This window comes from Sporisorium graminicola, chromosome SGRAM_8 (genome assembly GCF_005498985.1).
Source record: "Sporisorium graminicola strain CBS 10092 chromosome SGRAM_8, whole genome shotgun sequence".
In the NCBI taxonomy this organism is placed as follows: Eukaryota; Fungi; Basidiomycota; class Ustilaginomycetes; order Ustilaginales; family Ustilaginaceae; genus Sporisorium; species Sporisorium graminicola.
Window position 1 is genome coordinate 1,163,691 of NC_043738.1, and position 18,300 is coordinate 1,181,990.

Below are 18,300 nucleotides of genomic sequence, written 5' to 3' on the forward strand. Positions count from 1 at the left end.
AACTTTTCTCAGACAACAAGCCTCGTGAACCTTTAGATTCGATGAAACGCACTCCTACACCAAACCATTTCCTCTTACGTCTAAGAAAGACGCGGATACCTCGCTGCAGCTGCATACTTTGCCTGGTGATGCGCCCTCGCCTGCTGCGACAGCTCCGACCGCAAATTCACTGGGCTCGAGCTGAACGGTTCGTCTAACGACGGAGGGTTGGGAACTCTGCTCGGCACAGGCTGCGGAACAGCCGCGCCAAAATTGCGTGCAACATTCATCGTGCTGCCTCCACCGAAGGGCATGGTCGAGCTGAAACTGCTGCCAATGGTGGGACTGAGCAGAGCGGTGGGGGAGTTCGCGCCCGACTCGCCGGATTGAGATTCGTTGGACGAGCCGGCTTCGCGTCTCCTGCCGGTCATGCTAGGGTAGGCAGGCACGAACGCGCCACCCGCTGCCATGCCTGGAATGCCGCGTAGCGAGGACGACGCAGCGGGATAGCCACCAGGAGGAGGCGAGCTCATTCCCGACCCCGCCGAGCCGGTCGAGACCCATCCGTCAGGTCGAATGCGATCCCTTGCTCGCTGCCTCGCGGCTGCCGCACGGTCGCTCATGACAGTCGAACTGGACGCGCTGCTGGACGACGAAAACCGGCCCCCACCACCACTCCTGCCCTCGCCCTCCGTGGCGGTCGAGGTATACGACAGAACGCGAGCCCCCATTCGCGGACTTCGTGGTGTCGCGTTCATCTGAGCATGCACCGAATTCTCCGCTTTTTTCATGTAGCCTCGTCCAGGTCCCTCGCGTGGCCTGCCGAGTTGGCGCGAGTTGGTCGGCGAAGGAGTCGCATCCCGCTCCGTCACGACTTGCGATGTGTTTTCGTGACCCGAAGAATCTTCGCCGTCGGACGACTCGTCGTCCCCATCCCTGCTGTCCGACGCTTCGCCATCACGTGCATCTTCGCCGTCGTTCAGGCTAGATCTGCGTTCGAGAAACACCGCAGACATAGGACGGAATGGGTTGACGGGCGCATCGGAACGAAGAGACCCACTCGATCCTCCTGCGGTCCTTCGTCTGTCCACCGGTCTTGCGGGATCAGAATCTCTCGAGCTGGCCCCACTGCGACCCGCTTCAATCGGGCGCGACCTCCGCCTATCCGGCGAAGGTGGATGTGTGTGTCGATTCCACGCAGTAGCAAAGTCGCCGATGGCGCCTGCCTGATCCCATGCGTTGACGAACGACAGATTGGCAGGAAGACCTCTTGGACGCTGCACTGGTGCCGGTGCAGTCGCAGTTGCACGGAATGAGCCATCTTGCGTGCTTCCGAGCGTAGGCGTGGTATCGGCAGAAGGCGGCGGGGACGGACGACGGGGCTCATCCGGGAATATGCGGGTAGGGGCGTTAGATGATAATTGCTTGCTCTCCCACGGGAAAATGGGCCTGACTTTGCTTGGGTCGGGCTGATGCGAGCCAAGATTGTCAAAGACACGATCACGTCGGAGTTGAGGGGGGATGTAACCAGGGCCACCCTGAGGACGACCACCGGACTGCTTTGATGTGGCATTCTGCGGCACGAAGAAAGCTGCTTTCTGCTCAGCGAGTGTGCGTGGTGTTCGTTGGCCGGCATCCCATACATTCGAGTAGAACGCGTCGATGGGAGTTCGCATCTGGTACAACGAAGCGTCAGATCCGCTCGGAGGAGGTTCGTGCGCTGGATTCCAAGTCAACTTTGGAGGCGAAAAATGCTGTGGCGAGTGGTCGCTATCATTTCCATCCTCAGCTTGATCACGAGCGGGGATGGTGATGGGAGCAGAGGCAGGTGTGGCTTGAGCAGGCTCCCTAGCACGCAACTCGGCGTCGATGCTCTCTTGCGTTGGTGTTGGCGGGGAGGGCGAACGTGTGATCTGGGGCGCAGGTGCAATCAACGAAGTTCTGCCGTCCAAAGGCAGACTGGCGTATGCTGCTTCTCGGGAGAAATGACTGTCCAACCTAGGCGCACCATGCGCAGATGCAGATGCGTTAGCAGGGGAGATTGTGGCTTGGTCCCCGCGCGCTTCCGCATCCCACACAGCGTGGAAGGTTGGGACGGTGAACTTGCGCCGCTCGACAACCTCGACGCCGCGCTCGGTATGGACGATTTCGATCTCGCTATCGGGTGACGTGGAGCCCGAGGAAGGGTAAAGGGATGCGAATGCGCTGTGCCAGATTGCGAGTAGATAGTCTGGCTGGTCTGGTGTGATGGACTGGCTATCAAGATCGCGGGGGCCCACCAAGGGGTCTGGCTCTGCGACACCGGACGGTCTCGGACGATTCCAGGGCTTGTGCTGGCCAATGAAATGAACAATGTTGATTGATTGGCCATAGCGTTGGTAGGCTGGCGCGAAAGTGTAACCACCGTGACTGGTGACATTGTACCGGAAGCTGAGTCTTTTCCACCCACCTCCTGGAGCAGAAACGGCACCTTGCACACCGGCGGCGGCATCTTCGGAGCCATCTTCCGGACCGTAGAAATCGTTGAGTAGACCCTGATCGGCGCCATCCCAAGAGCCAGTAGTGCGAGCAAAGGATCGAATGGCTTCAAATGTTGAGCTGGAAGGGGTGAGCATCATGACACCGCTGTTGAAGGCGTCAGGCCAGCCAGTATCTGGGGCAGCAGCAAAGTGGACGTTGTTCCCGAGCCGAAAGAGATGATCGATGGGGCGAAGCACCAATGTGTCTGCATCAAGAAAAACGAGCTTGTCAAAGCCTTGCCATACCTGAGCTGCGTCTTGCGTGGATGTGGCGCCATGAACAATGAGATGAGCCGAGTCGCGACCGAGCCTCCATGCGTGCAACTTGGTGAGGGTGTTGGTCAGGTCAGGTCGACCCAAGAGGTTGAGGTTACGCTCCATCTGGAGGATCTTGTCGTTGAGCTCTGAATCGAGCGTAGCCGAGGGTACGACTGTGGCATGGTCGTTGACAGCTATTGGGATGCCGGGTGGCGGCGAGGACGCGAGGATCTGACGGAAGCCAATAGGCTCTACACCCACGATCCAATCAAACAAGCCGCTCCGCCGCAACGCCTTGACGGATTGTACAGAGAGGGTATCGGGAGTGATAAGCGCTACCAGTTGAAAGTTGGCAGGAGATGATGTTGGAGCATCAGCTCTGAGCTTGCCCTTTCTAGAGTTGCCATGAGTAATACGGAGTGACTCTGCCAGAACAAGCGCGCCGGGCAAGTAATGATCGGATGTCAAGAGGGTGACGAATGCATTGTTGGTCGAGTTGTGCTGCGATGAAGAAGTCATCGGCTTTGGAAGGCGAGCTGTGGGTTGCTGCTGGTCAGGCGATTGCTTGACAACACACGTTCGAAGCCGACCGCGTTGTCGGCAAAATGGATATGTGGATGATGATGAAGCCAGCAAAACAATGAAACAATGAAGCCTAGGTGAAACGGGAAGACGAAGTCTAGAGCAGAAAGGTTGATGGTGAAAGGTCGCAAGCAAGCGAGATGGAAGAAGAGATGACCGTGTATCGACTCGAAGCGATCGTCGAGGTGGCGAAGCGGAAAATGACCGAGAAGGTTGAGTGATTGATTGACACAGGGTGCACTCACTCTGTCACTCGATGGAATATTCGGCTGATTTAGCTGGAAAAGCGTACACCAGAATCGGACCTTAACGTAGCCAAGCCAAGCCAAACTTCGAACGCAGACAGACAGGCAGACAGGCGCACACACACACGACGACCACAACCGAATCGGCGCTTGCCGTATTACGGGTGCATTCCGAAGTGTCTCTCTGACACCAAATCGCAGCACAACTCCGCAATTCAAGACCTGCAGCAAGCAAGAAATAAAATCAAAAAAAAAATCGAGCCTGCAGTCTGCAGTCTGCAATGCAGCGGTAAGCAGGCAGGGAAGCCACGAAACAAGCGCAATGCACCCAAATATTCTCGCACACTTGCGTCCCCTTTGTTGCTTGGCTGTCCCCCACGTTGGGGATGTTGTGTGATCTGCAGCCAGTACGGTTCCTTTCTTCTCTCTTCAAAGTGAATTGCAAGTACAAATGATCCTTCCGAGACTCGACTGAGCTCGGGCCTAGTGCTGAAGTCTGACCTCGACTTATCAAAGCCATCTCAGGAGGGCAGGTACACGTCAACACCACGCTAGACAGCTCAATGCGATGGATCGAGCTGAGCAGCCTAGATCCGGCTCGGGTCGCAACAGGTGTGTTTTGGGGAAACGCACACCATTCACCACCCCCACACAACACAAGAAACCGACAAGCAAAAACCAAGTTTATCCTTTTTTTCTTGCAAAAAAACCATGCGGCTATCGATCGACAGAGCTGATTCTCGGTATCCGCGGTCGGTCCGGCGCAATTCACCGGTCAGCCTTACACTCTTGCTACGTCTTCTTCTCCGAAGTCACATCTGAACATCATCCGCTTTCAGTTACTCTGGTGCTTAGGAATTCGAGCTGAGAAGCAGCATCAAAGTTCTCCGCATTGTTCGGCACACGCACATCCAAGCCGTAACTGCATTCCCAAGACAATGAAAATGCATCGCATGTATCGATCTCAACCAACGTCTTCTCCTGTGCCAGTGTACTGCTGGAGCATCGGCCCAAGTATGTGTGCTCTTCTCGTGCAAAGCGAATAACTGCGTGTGCCAGGTGTTGTTCCGAGCTCCATGTGTGACGTCCTGATGTCGGTCACCAACTGCGAGGATCAGCGCGATGCAGCGCTCGCTCGACCTTCCCGCCAGCACCCGAGCCTTGTGCTCCGCCAAGGACGAAGGTCGGAGCTCAGTTCACGGAGCACAAACCCGCTGCTCCGCTATCGATCCGAAATGCTCGCCTGTCACCACGCATTTTGATCTCACGCTTTCAGTCGCCTCTCTTAGCCTCTCCTCCCCGCACACTGGTTGGGATGCCCCTCAGACAAGGCGACTGCTGCCTCCGTCGGAGCCTCATGCACTGTCGATCCCTTTCCTTGTGCTTTGCGTGAACTCGACTCAGAAAGCAGCCCGAGCTGTACAGGCACTCTGTCCACTCGTGACTCGCTAATGTCTTCAACTCAGACCCTCGGTCGTGCTGCGTAGAGTTTCTTCTGAATTCGCATCAGAGCCAGCTGCTCCAACCAATGTACATCTTTGCCAGGTTGACCGGGCTCGTCGCCTCCTTGATCAGTGCGTCGACCAGATTGTTCGTCGAGTAAGGCGGCGTCGGCTCGCGTGAACCCAGCCGATACAGCCTTCCGTCCAGCTTGTTGGCCACCGGGTCCAGTGCACGCCGCGCTTCCACCACACGTGGGTCGTCCGCACGTGCCTCGTGCCGCTTCGATGACGTCTTGGATCGATGTCGATCTTCCGGGATGCTCCATTCGCCTAGCGGATCGTGTACCATCGCCTCCAGCACGCTCATCAGCGAGTCGCGATTGTCGCGAAGAATGCCCATCGTGATCTCGGCGCTCTTGCGGAAGACGCCATCGCAGCCGGTCACGCCCATCGCGTCCACCATGTTCTGCGTCAATCGGAACGGGACTCGCTCTGGGATCTCGAACCGCTGGCCTTTATCAAACAGGCAGTTCAAGTCGACGTGCACCGTGTCTCCGCTCACCGAGTCGAACAGAATGTTCTCACCGTGACGATCGCCTAGACCCAGCACGAAGCCCACCATCGACATGACCGCTGCTGTCCGTGCATACGCAGAGCGCGCCTGCAGCCATGCGCTCGGGTCCGGGAATGTGGCCAGGAACCACTCGTGGAACACTGGCGTGAAGCTGGCCAACACCCGGTCTTGAAAGATTTTCTCCGTTGTCCTGGGATCCGGCGAGACGCGCGCCTCGTCCATGTTGCTTTTCACCTCGGAAGTGTAGATCTGTATCCCTTTGGCATTGTACAGCTTGGTGAGGATGTGTCGGAATCCTACCGTGTGCGGCACCCATTCGATCAGTCCGTGCTCCTCGTTGAGAATTAGCACCGCGTACGTCCGCACGTACAGCTTCCGCTTTCGCGATTCGGGCTGACTCTGCAACAGCTTGTTGATCATGGAATCGAACTCCATCAACCGCGCATCCTTGCGCAGGTCGTCCTTCGGCTTGCATAGGAACGGATATCGGTTACCATCATTGCCCACAATCATCACCTTGCGTGGTTTCTGCAGGCTGTTCATCACCTCGATCGTGTCCTCGAATGTCCTGATCGTCGGCAGATTCGGCGGAAATGGGCGATGCTCCTCAGAGATCAAGTGATTCGAAGGAAGCAGCACCGTCATCGAGCTTTGCAGCGGCAACAGCAGCTCCGACGTGTTGGCCACCTCGAGCAAGCCTGGAAACAGCCGCTCCATGCTCAGCACCGTCTCGTTCTTGCCCACGTTGTAGTCGCAGAGTCTCAAAAGCTCTTTGGCAAGACGCTGTGATGACGAAACCACCTTGACGACTTCCTTGTAGCTCGAGCTACTCCTAGATCCTAGACGCTGGATCATTTCGTTGTAGCGCCGCTTCCTTTCCGCGTCCTTCGAGCTGGCGCCAGCCACCATTGACCACATGGCCTGTTGCGGATACGCTAGCAAAACCTGGAGGATCATGTCTTGCAGCACCAACCAGGCGTCCTCGTTCTTCTGCACGATACGAGCCACCAGTTGTGGAAACACGGCAAGCCACTGGAACGGCTTCAGTCGTCGGCTAAACTTCTTCATCAACGTGTTGAGCTGCGAAAAGGCATCCACCTTTTGGGCGAGCTCCGGGTCATTGGTGCTGCCTTTCTTGCTGTAGGCCAGAATTTTTTCGTCCGCAGCCAAGTCCATCCAAATAGTCAAGACCCTGGGCAGTGTTCGATAGAAGAACTTGGTGCCAACCTGAGCCGATCGCAGGAAGGCTCGACAGACATTGTAGCGCTGCATCGTCACATTGGGCAACAGGCCCTCGTGCGTGTCCTGGAAGTGTCCGAGATGGTACCACATCTTTTCCGAGCTGTTCTGCTCCTTGGCTGCCTCTTTGTATCTGTCGAGAATCTCGTTCGCGGTGTAGCGAAACGTCGAATCTTGAAGTCGTGCGCGCAGCAGGCAGGCTCGTGCGAATGCGGCGCGATCGATCCGAAGCGTCCTGCCCTCGGCGTCCGTCTGCTGCAGCTCGATCAGGCCTGTCTTCGAAATGTCGCCGATCTGACCAGGCTTGAAGGAGCTGGTCAAGGTGTTGAGCGAGTTGACCAAGTCGCGAATGGCGGCGTGCGTCTGTTCCTCTTTGGCGAGAAGCTTGACTCTCTGCACAAAGGCGAACGTTGCCTGGTTCTGCGTCGCTTGCAAGGTGGCAGAATAGGCGGTCTGCATGTGCCCAGCACGACGAGCGATCTTGGCCGTGGCAATCCACGCCTCACCCACTTCATTTCCTGATCCAGGCGACCACGGCAGCGCAGAAAAGGCAGTTCTCCTCAAGCTGAGCAGAGGCTCTTGCGTACGGAACGAAGGCAGCGTCGCGTTGAGTCGCGCCGCAAGCGATCGATTGAGGTCCGAAACGGTGTCGGAGGCTATGGCTCTCGTCAACGCACCAACGCGGTCGCCGCCGTGCGCCCGTGCATTCGATCGAATCATCTCCAGCTCTTGCAGCATATGGAGATGCAGCACCGAGCCATAGACGGCCGGATATGACGCCTTGCCAGCCGCAACGAGCGGCTTGCCGAGGTCCTGTCGTGCTTGCACCAGCACTTTCCCAAACACCTCGGCGTCATTCTGTCGCATCGCCAACAGCGCGCGACCGATCGAGTGCTCCGGACTCTTGGCCTGGTTGCGTTGGGTTCGCACCTGCACTTCGTCCCAGTCACCGAGAATGCAGGCGCCTTCGACACGGAACGCGTCCAGCAGGTCCTCCCACTCGGGATGGGCGCTCAACGCACCGCGAATGTGCGTGCGCATGGTGTCGTAGTGGCCCAAGTTGCGGAGGCAGCGCAGCAACCCAAGGTGGAGTTCTGGATCGTCGGGTCGCTGCTGTAGCTCGACTTCCCAACAGCTTTGTGCCGAGGTCCAGCGTCCCGTGCTTTCGTGCTCGCGAATCTGATGCTCGAGCGACGGGGAAATGACCCTAGTAGAGATGCCCTCCATGCCATCTGGTTCGTCCAGGTGAGCATAGATCCGATGCATGTTTTCATAGTAGCCTTGCAAGTCGTGGTCGCCTCTACCTTCGGACCGCATCGCGCGGACACGCAGCTCAAAATTGAGCAGCGCTCGTGAGTATGCCTTGCACTGCAGTGATGCCTGAGCCAGAAGCTCCTGAGAGATGCGCAGCATGATCGACTCGACTGTAGCCAGCACTTCTTCTCCGCCTTGGGCGACTCTGGGCCGGCGCGAAGTCCTGGCGAGGACTTGGCGCTTTCGCCTCATCCACACGCCAACGTGGTCCATGACGGTAAAGAGCGTCTGCGCAGTCAACAGTTTCCTTTCGGGCTCGTAGTTGGTCTGGCTTTCCACCTGGTCTCTCAGGACTGTCTGGATCTCGTCGACGATGGCTTCACGGTCCATAGCATCACCAGAGATGATCGAGTGGAGTACAAGGTGAGGAAGCAGATGCCGCGCAATGCCGACGTCGTGCGAGCGGATGGCGACGCGAAATACGCCGAAGATAGTCGATGCAACCCCTGCAGCGCTTTTGGCTGCACCAGCGCCAGCAAGCGCAGCTGACGAAGAGTCGAAGCGTTCCACCGTTTTGGTGATCAGGCGGCTCGTCCAGCTCTGCAGCCAGTCGCTGTACGAGCGCGAGTGCGCGTATATCGGCGTTTCGCGGACGCTCGGCTTGCCCACTTGCGCGCCGTACCGCGAGTCGAGCAGCGGAGTGATGGTGTCGACGACGTCCTGTGGCAAGTCTGCCAGGCGTTGCTTCGTCTTGATTCCCACCGTTCGCGCATTGGAGCCCGTGGCGAGGATGGAACTGTTGAACCCGGCCACCTTGAGAAGCTCCTGGATGGCATACGCAAGCCCATTCTGCTGCGTGGTGTCGGTCGCGGCTCGGAAAGCAGGCACGAGCAGATCGCGAATGAGGTGAAGAGAGAAATCGATTGCCTCCTCTTGGTCCTCAAAGTTGCTCAGCACGATTCTGACAGGCTCTTCGACGGCATGCTCGATTCTGTCCGGATCGACGGCGCCGATCAACCCGAAGCAGCGAAAGCAGATGTCGCGCATGTCGACCTGTGAGGCATCGCTGCGGGTAGAGACGTGCATCAACGTGCGGATGCACTGTCCAACGAGAGGGCTGAAAGAGTCACCGGACGTCAGAGCCTCAATGTAGGCTCGCTCCTCTCCGAGGAAGGCCTGCAATTCGCGCAGCGATTCGACGCAAATGGACGTGTTCTCGTGGGAGGAGCGATCGAGAATGTTCCGGAAACGGCGGTCGTTGTTCCACGTCTCTCTGACACCTCGCAGACCGCGGCAGATGTCGGGAATCTCGGCGTCGAGTCGATCCAAGCTGGGAATGTCGTCGATGAAATTCTTCAAATAGGCGGCATTCTCAAGGATGAGGTAGTGGAGAATGGAGATGGCGATCCTCTTCCTTTCGGGGTTGAAGTCATCCCAAGCCGAGAGTAGAGCCGCAGCGGTCTGCCCGACGAAGGGGCCAATGTCGTCGAAGCGCAGGGTTGTGATGAAGATCTTCCAGCTTTCGAGTGTGGCCAGGCTGAGCGAATCCGGCTGAAGGTGGCTGTTGAGCGTAGCCATGATCTGAGGCGTGACTGCGCTGATGGGTGGCCCGATGATTTCTACTAGGGCGCCGATGCTGCGCAGAGCGAAAGCGAGATCTGTGGCTGTTCGCCTCCCGTGCTCGCCCGACAGCTCCTGGTTGATCCAGGTGAGGATGGCAAGGATTTCGCCTTTGAGGAAGCCGGCCACTTTGGATTTCCGCAGCTGCGCGTCCTTGGATCTCGCAGCCGCTGTGGTGCCGTTGATGGTCTCGATGATGAATTCGAGCCCTGCGTAGGCCTCCATGCGTGTGGCGCGATTGCCGAGCTTAACGACGAGGTAGCCGACTACATCAGATTGGCGACTGCGCAGAAGCACCTTGAGACTGGCTGTATCCACACCGATGAGCTGAACGAGAGTGTTGAGTCCGAGATCGCGCAGCGTGGCCGAGCGCATGAAGAAGGAACGGAAGATGGGCGTAATATTGTCGTGACAGAGTCGGGGGACATCGGTGCCGAGAGCTCGAGCGATGAGTTCGATCATCTTGGTGCCCACTTCGGCGGTGCCATCGCCAGTACAGATCATGGTGATGAGGTGGGGCAGCGTGTACTCCTTGGTCAGATTGAAGAAGGTGGCCTGGTTCATCTTGATCAAGCTCAAGAAGCTGGTCCACAGGTCTGGCATCGAAATGAATCGCTCCACGATTGAGGTTGACACCTTTTCAAAGTGCTTCTGGACGAGCTGGAAGGTGGTGCACCGTTGTGCGGCGGCGATCTGGACAATTTGCGTGTAAGCACATGCTTTGATGAAAGGATTCGAATGGCCGAGATGCAGGACGAGGGTGAGCAAGCAAATCTCCTGGCAGGCTTCGACGGGCAGAGCAAAGAGTCGCGCGATGCCGATCAGAGCGGTCTCCTGACAGTAAGAGATACTGGACTCTGTTAAGAGGTATTCGTAGCTCTTCGGTACGAGGAGAAAGCCGGCCATCCACTCTTCCTCGTTGCTAGTAGCTCGCTGCTGGAGCAGACGCGTCTGATAAGCCAGAGCAAGCTCGTTGGCGGCGAGTCGCGAGCTGCGCACCTTAGAGCGCAAGGAAAGCGAAAGGATGTTGACGACGTTCTTGTCGCCGTTGTGTGGAAGCGGTTTGGCGATGGGTGAGTGTGCGACGCAGCGACGTAGCATATCGAGAATTCGAGTCGATACGAGGCGCGAAGCCCTGACCGCAGTTTGCACATCTTTCCACATGGCAGCGGTGGCTGTGGGTGACCATTGTTGGTCCGTGGCATCAGCATGTGCGTTGTCCCGCCTGGTATCCTCAGCTGTCGTTGAAAATTCGCAAAAGCCAGTCGTTGGATTGCCGTGAGCTGCATGGATGCAAGTTCGCGAGACTAGGCGCCGTCTTGCCAGTTCGTGGGTGTAGCGAGAAGCGCCCTCAGATTCAGATTGAGGTGCATCCAAAGGAAGCAAGGCATCGATGACCGTGAGCGCTGTTTTGAGAGGTACTCCTTGATGGTCTAGTTTGCGTTTTCTGCAAACGTTGACGAGGTGTCGAGCTCGGTCTTTGATCCCTGGCTGCCTAGCTCCTGCGTCGGCAATCATGCGGAGGCGCAAGAGACGGTGAAGTCTCGGTAGTCGCTCGAGCGTAATCCTGCTTTGGACTTTGTCCTGATCTTGTGGTTCTTTCGCAGCGTATCTGTGCCAGGCCGTGAGCTGCCCGTCGAGCTCTCCGATCAACGATGGGTCACCGTGATGGCCGCTCGAGATGGCCGAAAGGAGCAGCGCCGAAACGAAGCACGCTTGTGCAGAGCGTTGCACGACATCCAGTGACTCAAGTGCTGAGTGAGCTCTCAACCGCATCTGTCCGATGAAGAATGTGAGGTAGGGCTGCAGGACCGTTGCCAGCTCCTCTCGTCTTTGCTGGGACAATTGCAATAGACATGCGCTAAAGCAAGCACCAATCGAGCTGAAAGACTGAGCCAGATCCGCGCGCGGTTTCTCGTCGTCGACGAGGTGATCTGTGGCATCCGTGAGAGACGACACGTGCTCCACCGCTACCTGTAAGGAGCGAGTGAGGCTACTTGAGTAATTTTCGCCGAGGAATGCAGCATGGTTGCTGATGATGACATAGACGTGCGGAGCCAAAGGGATATGCAGAGCAGGGTTCGATCCGGCTAGCTTGGCACACGTCCAGCGGTGATGTAGATGCTCGGTGATCAAGAGGACGGCGTGGTCCGCCAGATCCATGAAGTAGACCGGAAACTGTCTAGCAAGGCGGAGACAGAGATCGATGGAGACGAGGAAAAACGCGCTCGCCCGATTGACGATGCTCGTGGCGACGGCAGCATTGTCAGACTTGAAAGTACTCGAATTGGACTCTACATCACCGTCAACGAGGCAGAAAGAAAAGCCAGCGTCCATGTGCAGAGAAGAGAGGGCAGCCAGACCCTTTCCGGTGGGTCTGGGACGATCCTTTCGTGAAGACAGGCGGAAGGATGGGTCAGATATGGGAGAGCGGAAGAAGGACACCGTTGGCGATGATGCGGAAGCGGTGCTTGGCCGCGATGCGGAGGGGACAACAAAGTCCGGAAGGCGTGCAGTGGATGCGAACGAGGTCTGGCCTGTCTGAGCTAGCGCGTGGACTGCAGCTTTGAGACATTCGGCGAGCACATAGCGGACATTGTCGATTTGGCCGACCACTTCAGTGGATGTGGAGAGCAGCTGCTGCAAGTGATTGAGGATCTGCACAGAGATGTCTGTAGAGGTTTGCCGAAAGTCGGGTCGAACTGGAGCTGTGGTTGAGCGGTTGGCAGCTAGCATGGAAGCAGCGGCACACAACAGACGAGGAGTCGCCCACACGTCAAAGGTGGTGTTGGTCATGTCAAGCGTCACGGCGCTGGTGGAAGCAGTGGCAGAGACGGGATCGCTTGGCTCGAAGAGATGCTCGAGGGATTTGGGCGATGCACTGAGCGTACGAGACAAGGTGTCCAGGGCTTGACGAATGCCGATACCGGCGGAGGGTTGTTGCGCTTGGACGTCATCCCAGTTGGAAGGCGAGTTTATGAGCGGAGTGATGACGCCCGAGACCAGAAGGCGACTGAGGGCGTGAGCAATCTCTTCTTCGCTGTTAGAGGGGCCGCCTGGCCCATTTGCTTGACCTTGGAGCGTCGTTTCGGCATGGCGAAGGCCATCTGCGAGGTACTGTGAGGCTGCTGCGAGGGCCGCAGAGGACTCTCCACTGATGTGGCCATTGGTGGATGCGTGAGCGGCTGCAGCGTCAGCCACACCGGTGTCATTGGTGCCGACTACCTTGCGTAAGAGAGCTTGAAGGGCCCCATTGGGTGGTGGCGCTTCAGAGGGAGCGGGCATACTTGCGGAGACGGACGACCTCTATCAAAGCTTGCATCCTCTTGAGCGGTGTTGAGAGGTGGTGTTGGTGCTGAGCAAGATTGCTGTTCCGCTTCGGTGTCAGTCTTGGCTGAGCAGGCCCAAATAAAAGACTCGGCAGAAACGTGATTTCTCTCCACGACTCCACAAAATCACACCGACCTTCTTCCGCGTATGTGTGACTCTTGGCGGGAAGGCCGAAAAAGTCGGGACGCGTGAGGCTGAGGACGCGTAAAGAGGGCCGAAACCAACACTTGGCAACAAATTTCTGTCTCTTGCTCCTGTCCACCATCCTCTCGATCAAGGCTGCCGCAGATAGCACAAGATGGACGAGCAACGAAGCGCCGCTAGCCAGGAAACGCTGGATGGTGGGTATCTTGCTGACTTGCTTGTTCGACAACTGCAGGAAGACTGACCATAGGTTTGACCGCGTATTTCCTCCCGTCTCGATAACAGTTCTGCACGACATGTCGCAGCTGCTCAACACGGGTCTCTCGCGGGATCAATTGCGCGCCTGTGTTGAGCTCATCGAGAGCGGGGTCAGCGCAGACGCTGTTGCTGTGAGTATGCTTCACACTTACCATGATGGTGGAACTGTAATTGAACCGAGATCTCCTTCACAATGTAGGCCATCGTCGAGAACCTTCGAAAGGAAGCAGCCAAACGGTAGACACGCTACGTCAAAACCTACACTGAATCCCTCATTACCAAGACAAGTATGCTAAGGACACGGTCTCCGAGGTGGTCTGCAAGCATGCGATTGGAGAAGACCAGCACGGACAAGCATTCTGCAAACCCTCGTCGCTTGCCCAGCTCACAGGCACAGGCGCCGCGTCGCCGAGACGCCTCGAGCACGTTTCATGCACACCACCGCAAGACGCGCAAATGAACACCTAGTCTCTTTCAGTCTCGCGCCAGTCCCTGCTAACCTCGTCAATGGGGGTCACAGCGTCAGATGTGCAAGACGAGGCTGGCTGGGCAAAAGCCTTGCGGGTCGTCCAGCCATGCCTTGTGTTGCTGGCCCTAACATCGTCGCAACATAGATACGCTTCGCCAACATTACACGCACAGAGATCAAGGTGTACAACCACAACATGGGACAGATGGCGAATATGGATGTAGCGGGTAAGATCTGTTTGTTTGTTGCAGAGCTGTTTAGCGCATCGACATTGACGGGGCACGATGAGTGAGAGGTGGCATAGCCTCACCGCCCAACAAAGCGCCAAAGTGAGCAGGCAGCCCCTGAGTCGGAGCGGGCCACATACTATCGAAGATTTGTGGGTTTTTTGAGAAATGCCTCGTGGAGCGAAAAAAATAGGGGTGCAGCATTCGACAAGCGAAAGCAGCCTGTCAAGAAACAGAACAACACCTGACAAACAGCGAAATGTGCGGCTTCCACAGGCCAGCGCCTTCCTACTTGCCTTTCCATTTCGGGAATTCGGGCAGGTGATGCAAGACGGAGCCAACAGGGGTGAGGATGGCTCTTTGTTCGTTCTTGGTCTTGGCTGCATCCAAAATGACATTTGCTATACCTATGAGCTCCGATGGTGTACGCCTAGGCTGTCTTGCAAAGGTCAGAGCAGCAAGCGCTCCAGTGTGACCGCTGTGCCTGCTGTGGTAGCGTTCCCGTGAGATCTTGGCGTAGGTTAGCAAGTAGATGACACCCAAAGCTCTGTCACGAGACCGAGAGATCGGCGTTCGAGTTGCCGGCAAGCCAAGTGTTCGCAGCTCCTGCGTGCCTCCAAGTCCTCTCACTAAGCCAAGGTCGGTCCGACGGCTGATTTCTTTGCTGTTCAAAGTGGCTTCCTCAAGCACTTTAGATTTCCTCCTCTGCGATTCACCACCACCACCACCACCACTCACCTCTCCTCCCTATTTTGGCTTCGCATCATCTCAACCTCTCTAATTCGCCCCCCTCTGTTTTCCGAAGGCGGCTTCTCACAGCTATTCCACGTTAACGACTCGCAAGGACACCTGACACGAACTCACTATACTCAGCGACCGCCCCGACCATTTCGACAACATCCGGAGCGTCCATCCGGACAACGACATCATGCGGCATCAATAGACAGACACATTCGTACCTAGCCTGCGTCTCCTTCATTTTCGCAGCATTGGCGGCCCTCGTGGTCCCTGGGCCCGATTCCCTCGCTGATCCCGCCGACCATGCCAACCAACGCGTACCATGGCAGTCAGGCGGCTGGCAGCTCCTACCCATCCTATCCACCCGGCGCTCCCTCATCTTCGTACTACGACCAATTCCAGCGTCGCTACAGTCTCGAACGTCCTCCCTCGCAGGCCGGCAGCTCCAGGTCACCGCACGGCCTCCAACCACCCCACAGCCCACTGTACTTACCGCCACAGCACCCCCACGGCGAATCGGACGAGTATGAAGAAAGAGACCTTGGCGAGATCGCTGCTGCCAATCAGGCCGCTCAGGAACAGAGATGGGGTCCGCATGCCGCTCTCTCCGAAGCCCCCGCTCGCTACGAGCTTTATCGAGACCAGCATACCCACGTCGATCGCCACACATCCATGCCTGTGATGCCGGCCTATGAGCCACTGCATTACGACGGGGGCTTCTACATGCAATCACAACCCCCCGGCTCTTTCGAGCCTGTCCCGCAATACCCTGGGGCGCCGTCGATAGCTTCTGGCTATACTATGGGTGGTCGATCGCGCCAAAGCCTGCCCGTCCAGGCCTCGCCTCTTATGCATCCTCCACCCACTTCGTCCGCATCCGAACCTCCCAACATGTTCAACGTTAATGCAGCCCACCATCTTCCAGGAGCCCATGCGCGCCCGCACGATGCCTTTCAGCATGCCACCCGGATCGGCGATCCGCTGCCCGGCTTTCCAAACTGGTCGCAGACCTGGTACGGCGGACACCTTTCTGCTGATGGCCACGCTTATACTATGGTGCCCCCTGGCTCCGGTCAGAGCGGATGGGAGAGCGAGACGCTAAGCCATGGTCTTCCAGCACCTTACGGACCGTATCCCTACGGCCGGACAATGACCAACGATCAGGTGAAGGAAGAGCGTATCCGCATGCTGGAAAAGGAGTTTGGGCCCAGAGTAACGCACAAGACGAAACACGACGCAGAGAATGACGATGACATTGAGGCAGGCGAGACTCCAGTCGGAAGTGTCGACGAAAGGGGTCGACTCGTCCTTCCTCGTCGAAAGGTCCGCATCACCACACGCTGGTTGCAGTGCCTTGTCTCGTTAGCAGCAGCCGGTTTGGGAATAGGAGGATTCATCCTGATCCGGCCCGAGCACAAAGCACCGCCATCCGGCACATTCGCTTCGTTCGTACTTTACGGTGTGTCGGCCCTTTCGACCATTGTTTGCCTCTGGCTTTTTGCCTTGAAGCCGTGCTGTCGATCTAGCCGCGTGCCAGCAGGAGCTGCAGGAATGGGAGGTACTGGAGCAGGAAATGGCATGGTTCTGCCGATCATGGCCGCGGGAGGAGGAGGAGCTGGCAGCAAATCAGGACTGTTTGGCAAGAAGAACAAGGTGCAGCCAGGCCCCTTTGTCAATCTCATCGTCGATCCTAGTCTTCTCGGTAAGCGCGCAGATGACTCTGACTCCGAAACGGATGCGGACGACAGCGACGACGACGAGGCTGCGCGCCGACGCAAGAAGCGCAGAGGCAAGAAGAAGCGCAAGGCAGGAATGCTTGCCACCATGAAACTCCAAGCCAGGTGGCGCGTGGCCCGCACGAGTCTCAAGTGGGACTGCGGCTGGGACGTTGTGCTGTGCCTACTGTGGGGAGCTGCAGCGGTCATGTCGCTCGGCGTGGGTAAGAAATGCCCTTCGGGCACAGCAGAGGGCTGGTGCAATCTGTACAACGGTGCCATTGCCTGCTCTGTCGTGGCCACGCTGCTCTTCCTGGTCGCCATCTACTGCGACGTTGTCGGGCTGCGCTCATCAAGCGCTCCACCGAAAGGTAGCTGAGCATTTTAAAACGTTACTTACGCAGAACGACATTGCCCACACACACCGGATCGCATTTTGCATCGCATCACAATCTCATACCATCGCATCGCATCACGACATTCACGCATCAGATCCGCTTCGTCTACCGCTTTCTTTGCTTTGATTAATACTACTTGACGAACCATTCGCAACAGCGTGACTGTGGTCGTACTCTGGCAGCCAGTCAAACGTCGCCAAGCCCAGCACCGCTTGCGGCAAGCCTGTCGATGCCGACCTCGTGTTCGAGGCCCATATCGGCAAAGAAATTGCGCAGGCCCAAGGGATCGGCGCCACCGAGGTCGACCGTGCTCTTGGCACTCTGCGTCTGCGCCTCGATTCCGATGCCCTCCTCGGCCAAATGCGCGTAGCTTGCGAGCAGCGCTTTAACCACAGGGAAGAGGCCGGCACACGGGAAGATGGCCAGCTTGAACCCGAGCTCTTCCGCCTGCTTGGCCGTCCACAGCGGGCTCTTGCCTCCCGTCACGCAGTTGGCCAACATCGGCCACCCGTCGGGCATTGCCGCCATGGCGGTGCGCACCTCGGTGTCGGAACGCATGCCCTCGAGGAAGCCCATGTCGGCGCCCGCGGCGTGTGCGAGGCGGAGGCGCGCGATGGCTTCATCGAGGCTGACGACGGCGAGGGCGTCGGTGCGTGCGATGATGAGGATGCGGTCGGTGGCAGGGCAGGGGAGTGTGTCGCGGGCGTGGACAGCGGCGGTGATGCGCGAGAGGAACTCGGCGCGCGAGACGATCTGCTTCGAGTCCAGGTGGCCGCACCGTTTGGATTGCACTTGGTCCTCGATGTGCAGGGCCGCGATGCCGGCTCGGTGGTATTCGAGCACTGTTCGTGCCTGCGTGTCGCGTCATATTAGAGAGAACAGGTAGCGTCAATAGGATTGAAATCACACAGAGAGAGGAGGAAGAGAAGAAGGCACTCACAACCTGCGGCGCACCCCCAAAGCCGGTATCCGCATCCGCAATCACGGGCGTCAACATGCTCGGGTCCGCCATGATCGACACTCCCGCCGCACCGATCATGTCGGACATGCCCAAAAAGCCGAGGTCAGCACGTGCGAGACGAGAGGCCGACGTTCCTGCTCCCGTCTGGTAGAGCGCCTTGTGTCCCGCTTTGAGCGCAGTGCGTGCACTGATGCCGTCAAACACGCCCGGTGCGACGACGATCGAGGGTCCGGCGAGGAGCTCGCGCAATCGTGCGGCTGGCGTGTGTGCTGTTGAAGTGGCCGATGTCATTTTCGTGGATACGGTTTCTTTATGAGCTGATGTTGGATGTCGAGAGGAAGCTTGCGA

At 57.6% G+C, this 18,300-nt stretch overlaps 4 protein-coding genes across 4 annotated transcripts; 1 reads left to right on the forward strand and 3 right to left on the reverse strand.

Moving 5' to 3' along the window:
• Positions 1-80: 80 nt before the first annotated feature.
• EX895_006157 (uncharacterized protein) lies at positions 81-3,275 on the reverse strand (the record flags this gene model as incomplete). Its single annotated transcript, XM_029886749.1, has 1 exon — positions 81-3,275. One exon carries the CDS (start codon positions 3,273-3,275, stop codon positions 81-83), a length of 3,195 nt encoding a protein of 1,064 aa, XP_029737062.1.
• A 1,814-nt stretch (positions 3,276-5,089) lies between these two features.
• On the reverse strand, positions 5,090-12,997 carry EX895_006158 (uncharacterized protein; the record flags this gene model as incomplete). Its single annotated transcript, XM_029886750.1, has 1 exon — positions 5,090-12,997. The coding sequence occupies one exon, from the start codon at positions 12,995-12,997 to the stop codon at positions 5,090-5,092; it is 7,908 nt and encodes a 2,635-aa protein (XP_029737063.1).
• A 2,184-nt stretch (positions 12,998-15,181) lies between these two features.
• On the forward strand, positions 15,182-16,972 carry EX895_006159 (uncharacterized protein; the record flags this gene model as incomplete). The annotated part of the gene is made up of 1 exon (XM_029886751.1): positions 15,182-16,972. The coding sequence occupies one exon, from the start codon at positions 15,182-15,184 to the stop codon at positions 16,970-16,972; it is 1,791 nt and encodes a 596-aa protein (XP_029737064.1).
• A 205-nt stretch (positions 16,973-17,177) lies between these two features.
• Positions 17,178-18,243, reverse strand: EX895_006160 (uncharacterized protein; the record flags this gene model as incomplete). The annotated part of the gene is made up of 2 exons (XM_029886752.1): positions 17,178-17,843; positions 17,932-18,243. 2 exons carry the CDS (start codon positions 18,241-18,243, stop codon positions 17,178-17,180), a joined length of 978 nt encoding a protein of 325 aa, XP_029737065.1.
• Between the last annotated feature and the right edge of the window lie 57 nt (positions 18,244-18,300).